The 18,647-nt window shown below is 38.4% G+C and overlaps 1 protein-coding gene across 1 annotated transcript; it reads left to right on the forward strand.

The window, feature by feature from the left end:
- Positions 1-5,268: 5,268 nt before the first annotated feature.
- Positions 5,269-18,069, forward strand: tmc2b (transmembrane channel-like 2b). The gene is made up of 20 exons (XM_041787010.1): positions 5,269-5,314; positions 5,487-5,528; positions 5,773-6,175; positions 9,216-9,362; positions 10,323-10,413; positions 10,504-10,585; positions 10,669-10,775; positions 10,890-10,988; positions 12,263-12,405; positions 12,505-12,652; positions 12,762-12,956; positions 13,121-13,300; positions 13,967-14,125; positions 14,221-14,349; positions 14,792-14,859; positions 15,115-15,354; positions 16,752-16,877; positions 17,462-17,540; positions 17,633-17,762; positions 17,855-18,069. The coding sequence occupies exons 1-20, from the start codon at positions 5,269-5,271 to the stop codon at positions 18,067-18,069; spliced, it is 2,829 nt and encodes a 942-aa protein (XP_041642944.1).
- Positions 18,070-18,647: the final 578 nt, after the last annotated feature.

Genomic DNA, 18,647 nt, shown 5'->3' on the forward strand with positions numbered 1-18,647 from the left:
GGTAATCTCACCCTCCTGCTGCCCGAAGTTTCACCCTCCAGTTGGAGGTGTGTTTTGGCTACACCCCAGTTTTCCTCCATGCTGGTACATTGTGGCAGAAAACTGAGCCATGACGGGTTGCAAATTACCGGATATCTCAATGTTCGCTGTACCATGATGCCCATCTTTTATTCACCAACAGTAATGAAGGGAGGAGTGAGGTACTGTGGTGCTACGAGCACTGATTTGACTGCTGGATGGTGTTCAGTTTTACTGTATTGGTTTTTAAAACCCAATAAAGCAGCAGGTCCACCAGACCCACTAACACTTGCTGACACTAGGACTGTATCAAGGACACTGCTCTTAAATAGTTTTATTCTTACCTTTCAGAACAAACCGTCATCATTATTACAACAGACACTACCTGTGGTATACTGCAGTTTTATTCTCTTTTACATGCTGCCACTCAGCCAAAATACCCAATCTCCGGCACTCCACCAATCTTCTAGAGCGAGATCTTGGTCCCTTATCCATCTTGGTCCTGGCCCAATGCCAGGAATGCAGGAGCAGGACTGTCCCGTTACCTTTCAAACACACAAAACGGAACATGCACCCCAATTACACACCCTCTTTAAAACAAAACCACTTCTTTCTTAATTGGACCTTGAAAAGTAATTCATGCTTTCAGATTCTCTAGGTTAGATTGGAATCAACCATTAAGCACATTTTGGAAAATAACAGATAGGAAATTCCTCAAAATTTGTGGGAAAATTTTAGACAAATTAAGTTTCTGGAAAATGTACTTGATGGTATTGAAAAAATTCAGAGAGAATTTTGGGAAAAAGAAGAAATTGTAAAAGTCTTAAAACACCCAACAAAAACTCAAGGAATACTCAGACAAATTACAGGTAAAATAATTAAAATTCTTGCAAAAAACAAAACAAAACAAAACAAAACAAAACAAAACAAAACAAAACAAAACAAAACAAAAAAACAAAACAAAACAAAACAAAAAAAAACCCCAAAACAAAACAAAACAAAACAAAACAAAACAAAACAAAAAAACCTGCAAAACTTCAAGATTCCTGAAAATTTCTCAGAAAAAGTTTGAATACTTCTGGAAAAATTCTCAAAATTTTTGGATGATTTCAAAATAGTTTTCCATAATTTTCTTTGAAGTTCAGTGCTAAGTTCTTCAAGAAAGTTATAAAAAAGTCCCATCAAAAACCTAATTAAAATTGTTGGTAAAATTCATAACAATTTTGAGGAAGGTTACCATCATTTCCTAGAGAAAATTGTTAAATGTTTCTGATGCCTCAAATATTTTACTCTTTTAAGTCTCCAAAAATTTGTAGATGTCAGTGAAATTTTCCAAAATAATTAGGGGAAAATTCTGGATATTTTCAGTGGTATTGTACGAACACAGATCTTTTTTTTTTTTTTTTTTTTTTTTTTTGTTGTTTTTTGTAACCTCTCGAAAAATTCCCACAAAACAAATCTGAAATTTACCCTGCAAAGATCCTCAAATCTTTTGTGAAGATTACCTTAATTCCCAGATGAAAATCTTCAGGTCAACTTCAAAAAGTCAGGGAAAATTAATACAAATTTAAACTCCAATGACCCAAAATACCATAAAAATATTTTTTGGGGACTATTCCATACATTCCCTGATAAATGATCAAAGAGCTTTCCTGGGAATTGCTGGACATTCACCCTTAACATTACTACTTGTGAAATACCAGAGAGTTTCAACTGAAACGTCCTGAATTTTTTCCTTGGAGGGGATGAGTCAGCCCAGTGTAAACCTGAGTGGCCCTTTATTTTTGGACTTCTTTGCTGGTTGAGGATTTGTCAAAACAAACACACTGTTTGAGCACAGGATGGTCAATAAGTGAACCAGAACATCAGACTGATGACTCACTTTGTTTTTCTGTGAGCCAGCATTTGACAAATGATCACAGAAGCTTTAAATCAATTATCTCTAATACTGCCATTTGATATTGTTAAATGGAAAAAATATAAAATTGTGTTTTTTACTTCAAAGTTCAAATGAATACAGAATCATTCTAAAACTCAATCCATCCCTGAAGACTCAGTCAGTCCTCTAGGTCAAATCCTTCAGACCAGCATTTATACACCCCTCAGCAGTGTGGTTCTTTTTGTGTTTGCAGCCTGACGTCTCCTGTTTCCTCCTGTATTATTAAAAAGGTCACATCTGACATTTGACCATAACCACACAGGTAGCAGCTACATGCTAGTGGTTGAAACACATAATGTGGAAAGGGATATGAAACACTGTTCACCCGTAACTCCTGTAACTTTCACCTCAGCTTTACTATCATGAGCCCTACAAGAAACCCAAAAGCAACGACAGGTTTATGTTTTTTAAACCATCCACATTGAAGTCTTTCAGTGTTTTCTCAAAGACAGGACTGTTTCGCAAAAGACAAGAACTTCTAAAAAGCCTGCAAGTATAGACTGCTAAACTTTCTTGACTTTTAAACTTTAAAGTTTTCTTTGCCAGAACAAGGGTGATGGAGGAAATGAGAGAGTCCTTTTAAGGTGAGTGAGAGAACTGTGAATCTATCCCTTAAAGAATCACCTCAAATAGTGCAGATTCAGCCTGCCGGGTTGCAAGACAAAACAGACAGAAAAATTCTTTCATCTCAGTGGCCATTGGCTTTTCAGATGATTGCTCACATTGTGAGCTTGTTTGAGGGCATTTATTGTAATTCTAAATCTCTTAAACACTATGTTTTAATTTATTAATGTTTTCTGTATTTATTTGTTGGCGTGATGGATGGCTGTGGTCCGATGAATGAATAATTTTTTTACTGCTGACTGCAAAGCAAATTACCCTTAACAGTGATAATAAAGACAACGTTGAACCTTAAAACGGGTGACTGACTTAACCTCCTTAAATGCACAGTATGTAAAATCAGCCACCAGAGGGCCCAAAATCAAAACGATATCAAAGAAATGACACCCAGGGTAGTGGGGAATCGTAGGTGCAATTCCCGGCTACTCCACCCCCACCCCTCTGATAAAAAAAACAACTCTGACTGGACTTTTGTCAAGATGGACAGATGGAACTGATCGATAGCTGATGGCAGAGAATAATCGTGGTCCGTACAATTAAGAAGCACAAAACATGAATGAAATACAGCAACAGAACAGCAGCTTCTAGTAGCATCCTGCTTCCTTATTTATTAAAAACAATGTGTCCGTCATGGCAGACAAGACACAACCCCAACACAACAACAACAATAAGATTTCTCTGGCTTTGAAAACTATTGGGTATATTAATGTAAATACTCTACTGAAAATAGATACAGTGCTGTGCAGAACTTTTAGGCTTGTTTGGGCCAAAAAATTTGAGGCTGAAGTAAGGTCTAGACGTGGTGAGTTAGCCGCCTGAGGGCACCATCAGGCGGGAAGGAGGATTGACACAATCCAGGTCGTGCTCTGTATGTCCTTGCATATTGAATTGCCAATATGTCTTGTTTCTACAGATTCCAATCATCCAGTGCATCAGGTGCATGGGAAATAATCTCTTGAGAAGATAACGGCCCTTACTTTAAGGACGGAGTAAGGGGTTGGATGTGACAAGTCAGCATGGCCTAGGGCAGGGGTTTTCAAACTTTTCAGCCTGCAAACCCCAAAATAAAGGTGCCTGAGACTGAGGACCCCCACTTCACCTGAAGAGGGTTTGAAGTATAATTGAACACAGCCATGTTAATTTTAAAAATAGTTGTGCGGACTTACATTTTTTAGGATTTTTTTAAACATTACTTTGATTTCAGCATATATCTCACCAAATGATTCTGCTTTTATTTTACTTTAAACTGATTTTATGCATATATTTTTATAAAATGGGTCAAATATACAATTTGATATCATTTAAAAATGTTTTTTGTTATTCTTGGAAGGCATCTGGCAACCCTCTCTTAGTGTCTCAAGACCCCCAAGGAGGTACCAACCCCCAGGTTGAAAACTACTGGCCTGGTTTTGCTGTGGATGTCCCAAAGGCATGAACACCACCAGGCATGAACATTAAACCAGGGGAGCAAATGCCTTGACAAAAGAGATGCCCTCGAGCTTGACCTTGCCTGATCGTCATCATTAGAGGTGTTGTAACAGGGGCATCCCACATCTCCACAGTCTAGGACCACTGAACACTTGTGGGATCAGCATGGGCGCACTGCCAGTGATCAGCACAACCACAGTGGCTGACTTGCAACAAATGCTGGTTGAAGAATGGGATGCCATCCCACAGCAGTGTGTGACTCAGCTGGTGACTAGCATGAGGAGGAGGTGCCAGGCTGTTGTGGTGGTGTATGGTTCTTCCACACGCTACTGAGGCTCCTGTTTTTTAAATGAATAAATTGTTGAATTGCCAATATGTCTTGTTTCTACAGATTCCAATCATCAAGTCCACCAAACAACACAAAACAAGAGTCAATGGCAGAATGATATGTCTGGCATTGGCAGAGAAGATCATTTTTCATGGAACAACCGACATACTCAGCTCTGCTTCTAATCCTACAAATGCATGTTCCTAACAAATAAGGCACTATTTGAAAGGGAAATAAACATGCTTTCCAAACAGTACACGATTGATTGCCAAGAAGCACTGTTACAACCAAGAAATAATCTACCAAACACAAAACTCCTTACTTTTTGTGCTAAGTTTAGTATGAGGTTTAAGTGAAGTCAGGTTTGATAGAGGGTTTGAACCTCAAACCCTAAGAGGACAAATGCGCACAGTAACAGCAGCCTGTTTCACTTTTCACTCAAGATTACTTAAAGTTTCATTTAATTTTAATGGGGCTGACCTCTTCTTCTATATTTGTTCTGGTGTCTCATTTCCAGGTCACTGCTGAGTGATGAGTGACAGTCTGTGGCGTCAAAGCCTTTCCCTTAAATTACATCTCAATTGAACCAATTTTATCCTCTAAAATAAGCTTGAGTATTTATGTAATGGGTTTACCCTCTCTTGTTTCTCCAGTAAAAATCAATTAACATTTTGACTGACAAGCCCATTGTGTGTCCTGATTATCATCTAATGGACTCTGTGTGTCTCTGCTGGTCGTCAAGGAGCCCAGCCTTTGAACAGAGGCACACCTGTTCCTGCATGTGTGTGTGTTCATGTGAGAGTTGGTGTGTGTCTTTGCTTTTTGACACAGGACCGCCACAGGTGTGTCAGCCACTTATACCGAGTGACTCATGGATGTAGAAGGACAAACTAGGGACAAAAAAGATCGGCAAAGCTAAAGAAGATACTGGAAAATGCCTCCAAAGAGGAAGAACGATGCCATTGTTAAGGTTGAAGATGGTAAGAATGCTTTTAAATGTTTCATTTTTAGTAATAATGACTGTTTATTACAATGGGGTTTGAATTGTCAAATTCTTAGTTAAAGGAAAACAACGAAGTTAAAGTGAGTTTTGTAAATGTATATGTACGGATTTTAAACCTAAATTTGTTAATTTCTTTAACACATTCACAGTCGGGATGGATGTTGATGCTGTGATAGACAGTGGAAGTGAAGGTGAGCTCTTCTTTTTTGCGTTTTATAGAAAACTTTCCTCATCTTCAATAATTTTTTTCAAGATTGTTTTCAGCAACTTTCTACCTCTTCTCCATGGAGTGATAGGAGCAATTCCAACTTTCTTATTGCTCTTTGCACCTTAAAAAAGCTTGAAAAGTTATCAAAAGTAAAATTACTATTGCTCTGTTGATGTCATGTAGTAGGTATGTTTTAGCTACTGATATAAAATGTACATTTGTCACAGAGGAGGCCAGAAGGAGAGCTAAAAACCGAAGAGCCAGACCACAACGTAAAGCCAAAAGGGCCAGCGATGATGAGGAGGAGGAGGAAGAGGACGAGGATGATGCACCAAGGAAAAGGGGACGAAAGAAGAAGGCCAAGCCTAGGGACAGCGACGAAGAGGATGAAGAAGACAACCGTAGCGTGAAGAGCAAAAGTTCAAAGGCCTCCAGGAGGAGGGCCGCGAAGGAGGACAGCGAGGAGGAGAGCGAAGACGAGCAACAGAAAAAGAAAAAACGAGGGAAAGCTGTTTCCAAGCAGGAGAAAGAGGAGCAGAATAAGGAGAAGAAAGGAAAAGTCAAAGGGAAAGAAGGGAAGGACAAAGTTGGTGAGAAGGACAAGAAAAAGAAGAGTGGGAAATTTAGCAGGTGCAGTATTCTCTGAGAGCTTTCTCTCACTTACCTGCACGCTCCACACACCTGTATGGGCCCCGTCCATTCAGGCTGATGTAGTAACCCGGACAGACTGCTGATCAAACATGAAATCAGTTGAGATATTTGCAGTTTAATTAAATGGATTTTATTGAAAGCAGATATCCTTGAATATAATGCATTTAAAGTTTATCTGCTTTATTCTTAATTCATCAAAAGTGGTACAGATATTTTGGCTGAGTGCTGGTTTTTCACATTTATTCTTTTTATTTTCTTTGGTGAGTCACCATGTTGTCCTTTTCAAACGTTAGCTACTCCTGTGTTGACTCAAGAAAGACAAAAGCAGTTTTAATTTTTTGTAGTAGCAGAATTCCTTTCCTAAATCAGCCAAATTTAATTTCTAACTTGTGATAAATTTTTCTTCAGTGCTAGCTTTTGCTGGTCAATTGCTGCGTGGCTTTTAACTTTTACTGAAAAAACTAAAAGTATAAACTAATCTCAAAGCCATTCGTGATTATAGTGAAACATTTTATCACCCCGTTATGACTGCAGGTTCTACCCTCCTTTGAATTTGGCATTTTAAACAACAACACAGACTTTAGTCTTCAACGACTCATAGGATCTTTCTCTATTAGCAAAGCCTTTGGCTGGGCTAATACCTTCAGTGGTTTCACTGCACTGTAAATGCTAAAAAACAATAATATTATATACATTGAGGTAACATAAAGAAGTTAAGCACCATTTCCATTAACTATAAACTTACTATGCCTAACTCAGTATAGGCCTACTGTCCCTACAGGATGTGGGTTAGAAAGAACACAGATACAACTTCTGCTGTGTATCTTCTACACTTTTAGTTTCTGTCTTCAAACCTAGCACAGCATATGTTCTGTCTGAAACCACATACAATTATTGTTCTTTCTGCATTGTTTTTGGCTTGACTTGTGGCAAATACACCATATGGACAAAAGTATTTGGCCACCATTACACATCAGGGACTGTAAAGACATTGTATTCAAATACATGCACTTTAATTCGGAGTTGGCAACTCTTTTGCAGCTGTAACAGCCTGCACTCGTCTTGGTGAGCTTCTGTGGAAATTTCTGCCTATTCATTCTGTAGAGCATTTATGAGGTTGGTCACTGATGTTAGATGAGAAGACCTGGCTCAAAATCTCCATTCCAGTTTATTCCAAAGGTGCTCAATGGGGTCAAGGTAGGGCTCTGAGTGGGCCAGTCAAGTTCTTCGACACCAAACTCATCAAATCGAGTCTCTACAGTCCTTGCTTTGTGCACTCGCCCATCTGACTGCTAAACAAAGAAGTGTGAACAGAACACATTTCCCCTGCTCCACAGTCCAGTGTCAGTGTGCTTTACACCACTCCATCTGATGCTTGGCATTGGACTTGATAATGTGAGGCTTGCATGCAGCTGCTCAGCCATGGAAACCCGTTCTATGAAGCTCCCGCTGCTCAAAATTTGTGCTTACATTAATGCCAGTGGAAGTTTGGAACACTTCAGCTGTGGAATCAGCCGAGCATTGGTGACTTTTATTCACCATGCGCCTTATAAGTCGTTGACCCCACTCAGTTATTTTAATAGTCTTCTGCTTTGTGGCTGAGTTGCTGTTGTTCCTGAATGCTTCCACTCTCTAATAATATCACTTACAGTTGACTGTGGAATATCCAGCAGGGATGAACTTTAACAGTCTTGTTGCAAAGGTGGCATCCATCACAGTACCATGCTTGAAGTCACTGAGCTCTTCAGAACGGCCCACTGTGTATCACAAATGTTTGTTAATAGAGACTGCCTGGCTAGATGCTTGATTTTATACACCTGTGGCAACAGATCTGATTGAACCATCTGAATTCAATAATCAACAGGTGTAGCCAAATACTTTTGTCCACCAAGCTAGTTTGGTGTGTAGGCTAGTGTAGTGTACGTGTAATTTAACAAAAACATAGATGCATTCATCACTTAGCTGTGTAGTTATTTGAATATTATCTGACAAATATAAAACTTATCACAGTATGATTATTTTCATTTTTATGCTACTTTGGTTGGGGTGTGCTCCACCACTGGATAGACTGGAGAGATAGTTTTGCATACAAATGACTGCATATGATGACTTCAGAAAGTGCTGCCTCCTAATTTGACATCACACTTGGTATGAATACCATGAAAGTATGTGGTTTCAGATGAAATGAATTTTGGATACTAAGCTAAGGTTTTATGTATATTTATGTTATCTAATTTAATAGATACTAAATTTAACCTGGAAATCATGTTTTAACTCCAGCCAGAGTCTGAGTCAAAAACAGGGTTACAACATACCTTTAAAAACCAAATTTAAGAATTTTTAAGACCTGAACTGAAAGAAGAAGAAGAATACATTTTTGGATCATGAATGCCCAAATTTAATGATTTCTGGCATGTTTAATACCTCTATTCTACCAATATAACATATGGTGATATCATAACATATTTTCAAGTGTGCAAATCTAAAACTAAACATTTATGTTATTAACAGAAAATTTACACGTTTTGTTAAGGGGAACCTGTCGAAATAAGGGGAGCTTTTCAATATTACTAGTGGGCCATTTGGCAGGCCTGAGAACTGTATGGACAAACATGTAAATAGAAAGAATGATAGAAACCATGTAAACTTTGCCTGAAAATGTCTTTTTTAAAGTGCCATTTAAAATTTAAGACCTCTCACAAGTAAAAATAAGACTTATAAAGACTTTTAATGGCCTTATATTTCAAGTGCCCAATATAAGACAAATTTAAAGATCTGCAGGAACCCTGAAGAAAAGAGTTTCAATCAGCAAAAGACGTGGGCCTTAGATATCTGAAAACATACATTTTCAAGATTCATCTTTAAGTGTCGGGATTCACAGAGTGGTTGTAAAGAAGCTCCTCAGCTTTTGGTAAACAGGAAACGAAAGTGTTTGGTGTTGATGCTGCTGAGGTTAAATTTTTGCTCCTGTAGCATCTTGTCAAGGCCGCAGCATTTGACAGCTCTTCTCCTTTATCAGCTCCTCTTCCTCCTCTGACTCTGATGACCAGTCGATGTCAGAGGGAGAGCTCGAAGCCCTGAAGGAGGAAGTAGAGGAGAAGAAGAAACTGATCGCTACTTTAAGGAACAAACCGTGGCGCATGAAGAGGAGACTCACATTGCTAAAGTAAAAACAATTAAAGAAAGAAAAAAGTTGCAAACCTTAACGTATGACCTCTACCTGCTTGCTAAAGACCACTTTTGGTGATGCATTTTATCTTTTAAGTTTATGTTGTCTTTCAGTTTATGTGCTATTTCTTGGGCATGCCATACCTGAGGCCTACCATCACTCATGTCGTGTGCATGTGATGTTGATCTTGCATTATTAAAGCTTGTTTGATGTGGCTTTCTCTGATTGGTACTTCTCTTCATGAGTTCTAGGATTTACGGAGACATAAAGAAATTAGCGCTGGTTACCTCTGATGACGTAAAGCATAAGACCTCTACTCTGAACTGATTAAATTAAATCTTTTGGTTGAGCACACCTGGGTTGAGATTCAAGCAGATTTCTCACATAAAATATGATTCCCCATGGAAAGAAAAGTACTCAACATGAAATAAACACCATAAGAAAACTTAAACAACATTCTGTCTCTTGCTGAGCTGTAAACAAAGACACTTAAAAACAGCTAACATAGACAAAAGAAAAATACAGCAGCATGCACGCTGCCTCTTGTAGCCTATCCTGTTAGACATCTTCCTCTTTGTGTTACGAGTCTGTAAACACATCAGGCTATCTTGCCAGGGCAAGGGCAAGGTCTGGTGTAGGTTAGTGTGTTTGTGTATTCGGTGTGTATGTTTCTCCATGTACAGCTCTGTGTAAGCAGGGGAACTGGATAGGTGAGCTGCTTTAACTTTTTCATGAGCCTGACACTGTTTAATGCATGTTGTTGTGGCTGATTGACCTACTACCTGCCAAGTCTTCCTGGACATGCTCTTTCCGCTTACATGTGACGTAACATCCTTCAGTAAACTATCTCAATCCTGGCAGTTTTCGCAATCGGTTACCAGCTAAGTTATTCATTGGTTGGTGGATCATGATTTCATGTGAATTTCACTGGCCTGTTTTTTTGTTCTCTTCAATCAGGGAGGCTCAGGATTTCGTAGAGAAATTTGAAGGAGCTCTTGGTAAAGGGAAAGGCAGGAGGTTGTATGCATTCAAAGTTATGATGGCCAAGGTATTCTGCTCATTATGCAAAAACAATTCAAACATATTAATGAGGATGACATGTTTATAATAATCGTTACTGACCTTTTTGTCATTTCAGAAATGGATCAAGTTTAAACGTGACTTTGAGAACTTCAAAACAGCCTGCATACCCTGGGAGAGGAAGATAAAGGATGTAGAAAGTTGGTAACAACAGTTGAGACACTGTTTGCAATAATATGCTCAATAATTTTTTTATCGTCAAGTTTTGTTTTCCTAATCACAGGTCATTTTGGATCATCTGTGGCATCCTACTTCATCTTCCTGAGGTGGATGTATGGTCTGAACCTGGTCCTGTTCGGGTTAATGTTCGGCCTTGTGGTGGTGCCTGAGGTACGGTCATCTCACAGATGAGGTTAGCAGGTATTAGCTGATGTAAATATATAACAATATTTCACATTTTTTCTTTCTTTCCTTTTCACCGTCCTCCCACTCCCATGTCTTTAGCTCCTTATGGGTCTTCCATATGGCTCCATCCCCAGGAAAACTGTACCTCGAGAAGAGCAGGCCACAGCCATGGACTTCTCTGTGCTCTTTGACTTTGAAGTGAGGATCTCAGCTTTAATTATTAACTTGTTTCTCATTTAAATTAATACATAACATCTCAGCTGCTGAAGCTTGTAAGTCCTTTACAGTAGTCAGAGGTGTCTTGATGGCCTCTCTCACTAGTCTCCTTCTTGCATGGTCACTCAGTTTGTGAAGACGGCCTGATCAAGGCAGATTTACACGTGCCATATTCCTTCCCATTCTTGATGATGAATTTAACTGAATTTTTCCTCTTTCTTGGAGTGTTCTTTTGTCTTCATGGTGTAATAGTAGCCAGGAATACTGATTAATACTGATTGACTGGACCTTCCAGACACAGGTATCTTTTCACTAAAATCACGTGAGACACATTCACCATGCTCAGATGATCTCCATTTCACTAACTGTGAGACTACTAGCACTGATTGGCTGGACCTCTGTTGAATTAGGTCAGTCACTTTAAAGGCAGTGAATATTTAGCAGGCACTTATTTTATCTTACATATTTTTATCTACAGTAATTGATATTAATGTGTGAAAATCTGCTTTTACTTTAACATAAAAAGGTTTTTTGTAATTTTGTTTGCCAAAAAAGCCAGATTATATTGACCATAATTGATTCATAAAATCAGTAAAAGGGTAAAACATCCAAAAGGTGAATATGTTTTATAGGCACTGTAACTGGTACGGGTTTAGGTATAGATGGATTATAAAAAAATATCAACCCCAGCATATTTTGTGTGCTGTTAAAGACATTTTCTGTTTAACCCACTCCATAGACATGTTGATTACTATTGCCAAGATAGATATTTATTTACATCAGTGGCAATGGGACTTTTAAGACGTGAGCAATCCGCTTCAGGAGGTGGACATTTGGGGAAATGAAGTTTTTTGCACTTACTTATTGGCCTCATTTTTAAACACCAGTGCTGTTTTTTGCCTATAATGAATGACTGAAGCTTCATAGACAAGTCCATTCTTTTAGGCCTAAAATATAACTCTACAACTCTAGTTTTCCCAGACATGACAGCAGTCTAAGAGTCAAGATTTATTCAGGTCACTCACTGAAAGGCTGTATAATAAGGGGACCTGGCAAGTCCATATAACATTTACCCAATCCTGATAAAGTCACCCCAGGCTCCTTAATACCAAGACAGTGATGGTCAAAGGGCCAGATCAGGACTTTGAAACATTAGTCCTCAAACCAACAGGTGATATTTAGATGCTGTTGACTGCTTCTTTTATTCAGCCTATGGTCTATGAGCATGAACCGATCTTTGTACACCTCTTCAACAGGGATACTGCAAATACTCCTTTTTGTTTTATGGCTTCTACAACAATGAGCGGACAATTGGGTTGTTGCAGTTCAGACTTCCTCTGTCTTACCTGCTGGTGGGAGTTGGCATCTTTGGATACAGCCTGATGGTCGTCATTAGAACGTAAGAACGCATGGAAATATGGGCCACAAATCACATACGGAGACCGAAACAATTTAGTTTCTGTCATATTGCCTTCTTGTTTTCTATTTGTCCTCACAGGATGGCCCGTAATTCAAATGAAGGAGGTGATGGCGCAGAAGAGGGGCAGTATACCTTCAGCTGGAAGATGTTCACCAGCTGGGACTACCTGATAGGAAACCCTGAGACTGCAGACAACAAGTATGCCTCCATTACAACCAGCTTCAAGGTTAGCAGGTGTGTGCTGCCCTGAATATGTGACGGAGGAAAAGATGTGTAAAATGGTATTACAATGTGTAATTTACGAGTTACAAAGGATTTTGTTTGCCTGTTTGTAGGAATCCATTGTGGATGAACAGGAGAACCAGAAAGATGAGAACATTCATCTTAGACGGTTCCTCAGGGTTCTGGCAAACTTTTTGATCTTGTGCAGCCTTGGAGGCAGTGGATATCTCATCTACTTTGTGGTGAAGCGTTCTCAGGAGTTTGCTAATATGAAGAGCGAAGATCTCTCGTGGTTTGAAAAGAATGAGGCATGTTAAAGCAAACCTTTGTCACTCCAGTACTCTTTGGGCATACTCTCTCTAATGCCATGCTTATAGTTTTAAAAAGAACCCCTGGAAATAAGGGAAAAATGAAGAATACAAGAGTAAAATGGGGTTAATAACTCACCCTGTTCTCCTGTTTGACGTGTAAGGTGGAGTTTGTGATGTCTCTGCTGGGCCTGGTGTGTCCTCCTCTGTTTGAGACCATTGCAGAATTAGAAGACTATCACCCTCGTGTTGCCCTCAAGTGGCAGCTGGGACGAATCTTTGCCCTCTTCCTCGGAAACCTTTACACCTTCCTCTTTGCCCTTTTTGATGAGGTTACTGCCAAGGTAAGAGTGAGATTCCAGAGTGTTTTGTTTTGAAATATTTCCTTTATCTCCTACTTTTAAAGCAAGTTTTCCATATAGGAATATAAATTGCCACAGGAGAAGTCTCTTGTCTCTTCCTAATGTAAAAAAATACGAAAAAGCACCTCTGCTAGCTAATCTACATATTGCTCTAATGATGTAATTTGGAGCCAAGACATGAAAAAAGAAGGGAGCTGGCAAGTCAAATGCAGAGATGGCACTATGCCTCTTCTACATTAAACTTTGTAAAACATCAGTGATCAGGCTGATACCGGCCACAGAAGAACAGATTCTTGCGTCAGCTCAAAGCAGACGTCCACATTTGTGGAAAGTTTATCAATTACATTGTTAGTTTTTCTTATGTTTCTTCTCTTGCCTTTCCTCCCCATCTCAGCTGATCACGATAAGAACCAGCAAAAAGCTGAAATTGTCCATCACGTTACATCTAGTATATTTTTTGCATCAGATAACTAAGGCAACACTAATTATTATATTTGTGTGAAAAAAAGTGTGACTTGTTGTGTAAAAGGCACTTTGATTATTAGACTACAAAAGAGCTATGTAAGTGCAGTCTATGTGTTTGGATGAGTGATATTTAAAAAGAATTCCTTGTCTTGAGTATGCTCTGATGTATTTTCTTTTCTTCAGTTGGAGAGTGAAAAGGCAATTAAAAATGCCACTGAATGGGCTCTGAAGCAGTACATTGCCAATTACAGCTCCCACTACAACACAACAAACGTGCCTCCTCCGAATGTCCATCCAGCAGACGTCATCAGAGGACCGTGCTGGGAGACTGCAGTGGGAATAGTCAGTAGTAGCATTAAAAAGCTTTATTTCACACAAGACACAGAATTTCTGAGCTCACTGACTTTTTCATTTCTTTGTCTTCTCGTACTGGGAAGGAATTTGTGAAGCTGATCGTGTCAGACATACAGGTGACCTATTTGACCATCCTGATTGGTGACTTTGTGCGAGCTCTTCTGGTCCGCTATCTGAACTACTGCTGGTGCTGGGACCTGGAGGCTGGGTTTGTGAGTACTCTGTCCAATCCTTCCTCTGCACCTCTGTTTGCACTTAAACACCAATAAAACATTAAATAACTTGTGTCCCCTTTTTAAACCATGTTAGAAAAATTAAAAAAAAAAATTAGACCTGTAATGGTCCTGTGGCAGGTGTGAATTTCAAACATGTCTTTTAGTTTATTCAATGGTTTTATCATTGTACAAGCCACATGTACTTCAGGTATCATTGAGCAAAGTGTAAGTTCAACTCAGTTCATAGTGGATTCAAGTCAACCTGATACCATACAATGACATCTAGCAAGACAGCTGATCCCTAACAGTCAGTGAAACAAGAGACGGAAATGAGAACTTAATTACAGAGAGAGAGAAAGAGAGAGAGAGAGGAGTGGATCAGACTGTTTTTCTATGAATTTGGGTAAGCATATTAATCATGTTGCTGTTTTGATTTCAGCCCTCATATGGAGAGTTTGACATCAGTGGAAATGTGCTGGGGCTTATCTTCAATCAAGGAATGATATGGTGAATAAAAACACATCTCCATAGTTGCTTTCATTTAGTTTTATGAGGAAGATTCTACAGTGGCATTTATAATAGACAAATAGTAAAAGTGACATTTCTACTATTCATTTAACGCGTACTTATTGTACTGAAAGTAGAGCTGTTTTTGCAAAACTTTCCCAAGTAATTGTATTAAAATACAGAAAAAGAGTGATTCTTTGTATGAGATGGTACAAAATTTTAAAATAATGTGGCTAACCTTGTTCTTTCCTTCAGGATGGGAGCATTTTATGCTCCAGGTCTAGTGGGCCTGAATGTTTTGCGTCTCCTGTGCTCGATGTACTACCAGTGCTGGGCAGTGATGTGCTGTAATGTCCCTCATGAGCGTGTCTTTAAGGCCTCTCGGTCCAACAATTTCTACATGGGCCTGTTGCTGCTTGTGCTGTTCCTCAGTCTGCTGCCTGTTGTCTACACCATCATGACCTTACCCCCATCCTTTGACTGTGGACCTTTCAGGTAAGCAAGACACAGAGACAATAAGAAAATTGCACAAGGTGATGAAATTTTAATCTTACATAATTAGGTTACTGAAAAGGTTTATCAGTTTGAAATAGGTCTGATTCATTCCATTCTGTCTGTCTGAAAATGAGCTCAGGGTGCCTTTCTTACCCATTATAAGGAGTCTGTTCTTATGCACCAGTCAGGTATTTACAAGATTAGTAATACAGCTCTACAGATTACATTTTTGGCCAATTTTACGCCCTAAATTCTCATCAATAAATCATGTCAGCTGTACAGAAATACTAGACAGAAAACTATCATGATACTGCAACAACTATTAAACATATCACACATAACACACATGTAAGCCATAAATATATAAAAAATAATAAAGACTATAGCTATAAGGTAGTATTTGGAGGAATTAACAAATTAATTTACAAATGTAACGCATTTGGTGCATTGTCCCTGAAAAACACATGCAATAATCAGCTAATATACAATTTGCCACTAAATATACAATCCATCACATATGAAAGCACATCTTAAATAATTGAACACACACTGAAGGCCTTAAATTCAATAAGATTTGATAAAAAGCTGGAAAACAAGGGAAAATAGCAGCATTGAGCTAGCATGTAAGCTAACGACGTCTAGCCCAGCTAGCGCAGCTATCCTCTACAAAACACACTAAAAAAGAGGAACAAATACACAAAGCATTGTTAGATAAATCACCAAAAATCAAGATAAAGTTTCTACCTTATTCAATGTATGTCCCGTTTTTTAGTAGGTGGCATTTTTTTTTATGGATTAAAGAAAAAGTTTGAAAAACCCCAAAGCCATTGTGAATTCAAAGAGTTAAAGGTTAACACGTTTTTCATGTATTTTTGCCCTCTTTACCAGTGTATAAGCGTACATAAGTAAAATGCTAACATGCTAAACTAAGATTAAAACCCTGTACTAAACATTACAATTTACTTTTTTTTTTTTTTTGCCAAACTTTGACAAGATGAAAAACTCTGAGAGGCTCTGGTTGCCTAAGTTTGTCCAGCTACAAAATTAAACAGTTGCAGACTTCTCCAATTTAAGTCTGTTCTTAGGTTACTTCTGCCTAGATATTAGTAGGTGTTATGACATATTTTACTTTAGCTCAAGTACACTGTCAAAAGATCAAAATAATAATAACAAACAACTTCATTAAATTTGCTTTATTTCCAAAGTAATGTATACAAACAAATCTGTACTTTAAGAAGATTAGCTTTATAAGTAAAGATCATTTTTGCTTGTAGTCTCTGGGCAGATTTCTCAAGCACATTGACAAGCTCCTACTACTGCAAAATTCTCTTAAAGCCAAAGTTATCAACAAAAGATTTAACATTGTTCTAATCTGCATTTGATTTATTTTTCCCTAGTGGCCAAGAGAAGATGTATGATGTGGTCATGGAAACTATAGACCAGGATCTGCCCTCCTTTATAGGGAACATTTTTGTTTATGCCACCAACCCTGGGCTCATCATGCCTGCTGTCCTCCTCATGGTGTAAGTATTATTTATTTGAATACTCCTCCATAACTAAAGATTGGATTATAAGTCTACAATTTAGTGAACTGGAAATGTTACGGCAAGTAAAAAAAACATTCTAGTTATTTGTTCTGTACCTTATATAGGTTTCTCCACACATTGCAAATATTTTAAAAGGTACTTTTACTAATCTTTGAACTGATTGGAGCTCTCCACATCCTATGTGCATTTTGAACATTTATGTCCAGATTTTATTTTTGCGATTAAAGTATCTTTTCATGACAAAATTAAATTGTAAAGTTACTTTTACCCACACAAGTGGAAATTGGAAACAATAACTTGTATTGCTCTCTCCTGTTTTACCTTGTCCCATTTTACCAATAGGTGGCATCAAAGTCATGCATTTTTATATCTAGTGTCACAAATTGTTCTGTTTTATATCCTAAATTGGTTGAATTTAAACATTAACACCTGCAATACAAGTTGAAAGTTGGGTCATGGTATTTAATAATATGTTAAAGTCTTATTTGCTGCTGTGGTCTAAAATAATCTTCTGTTTACAATTACTGCCAGCTCAAAGATTTTTTAATGCTGTTTAAAAGGTTGGCCATCTACTACCTGAATGCAGTGTCAAAAGGATACCAACAAGCAAACTTGGACCTTAAAAGGAAAATGCAAATGGTCAGTGAGTGTTTTCTCAGTGATTCTACATCTGCTAAGTTCAAAAAGTGACTAAACAAAAGACTTTTATGTTTTATTGTTGCACATTATAGGCTCGGGATGAGGAGAAGAACCGCAGGAACAACAAGGACAGCACTAATCAAGTGATGAAAGATTTGGAGGACCTGCTCCCAGACAAGTCTCTAGTACCTCCCCCCATTGAGGAAGAGTCACCTCCCCCTGGTACACACACACGCTTGCACATTTCTTTATTTCCTACCCTATCAATGTGCACTCAGCCAGTCCTCACCACCTTTTTTGCTTTGTCTTCTCAGATGTCATAGTTGAAAAGGGCAGCAAGTCTCCCAAAATTAAGCCAGGTGCAGCAGGGAAAGGGGTTAAACTACAAAAAGATGTATCGCTGGCTGCAACAAACCCCAGAGCCCCAGTGACCCGTTCCCCAGGGCCACGGAAAGCCCCTCCTGGAAATGCCAGGGGGCCTCAACCTGGAGCTGGGAGAGGACGAGGTCGGGGTGGGCCTCCAAAGTAAAAAGAGCAAAGATTCCTGGACTGAAATCAAGTGTCTGGAGACGACTGCAGAAGTAATCACATTGCTTAGGGAGGGTGCCACTAGAATATCCTTATTTTAAGTTCTTTGGACATAATTGATTGACCGTTATCCAAGAGAAAATGAGGTGTTACCTTTTTTTTATTTGCACTTTTCATAAGCAGTTTGTCAAACTTTGCACACATGCCAATTTAAATGGTACAATTATGACAGAAAAAGTCCCAAGCAGTACAACTTTAACTGTGTTTGTAGTATTCCTACAGGTAATTTAAAAAAGAGGCAGTATCTTGTGCAAAGTATGACTATGTTTGATGCATTGTCAAAGTTTACTGTTATTAATGTGGACAACTGTTGATTGATTTATTAAGAAATCTCTGTAAATAGTATGATTTATTTGTATTTTTTTATATGACGCCTACTAATTAAAACATATGTTTTATGGCAAAGTGCTATATAAGTGGTTAACTTCAAACAAAACAGGCTCTATTAAGCTAAAATACACACAACAGACACAACTACAAAGAACATGCTGTCTACTTAAATACATCAGAGACAGTACA

Source organism: Cheilinus undulatus, linkage group 5 (assembly GCF_018320785.1).
Source record: "Cheilinus undulatus linkage group 5, ASM1832078v1, whole genome shotgun sequence".
NCBI lineage: Eukaryota > Metazoa > Chordata > Actinopteri > Labriformes > Labridae > Cheilinus > Cheilinus undulatus.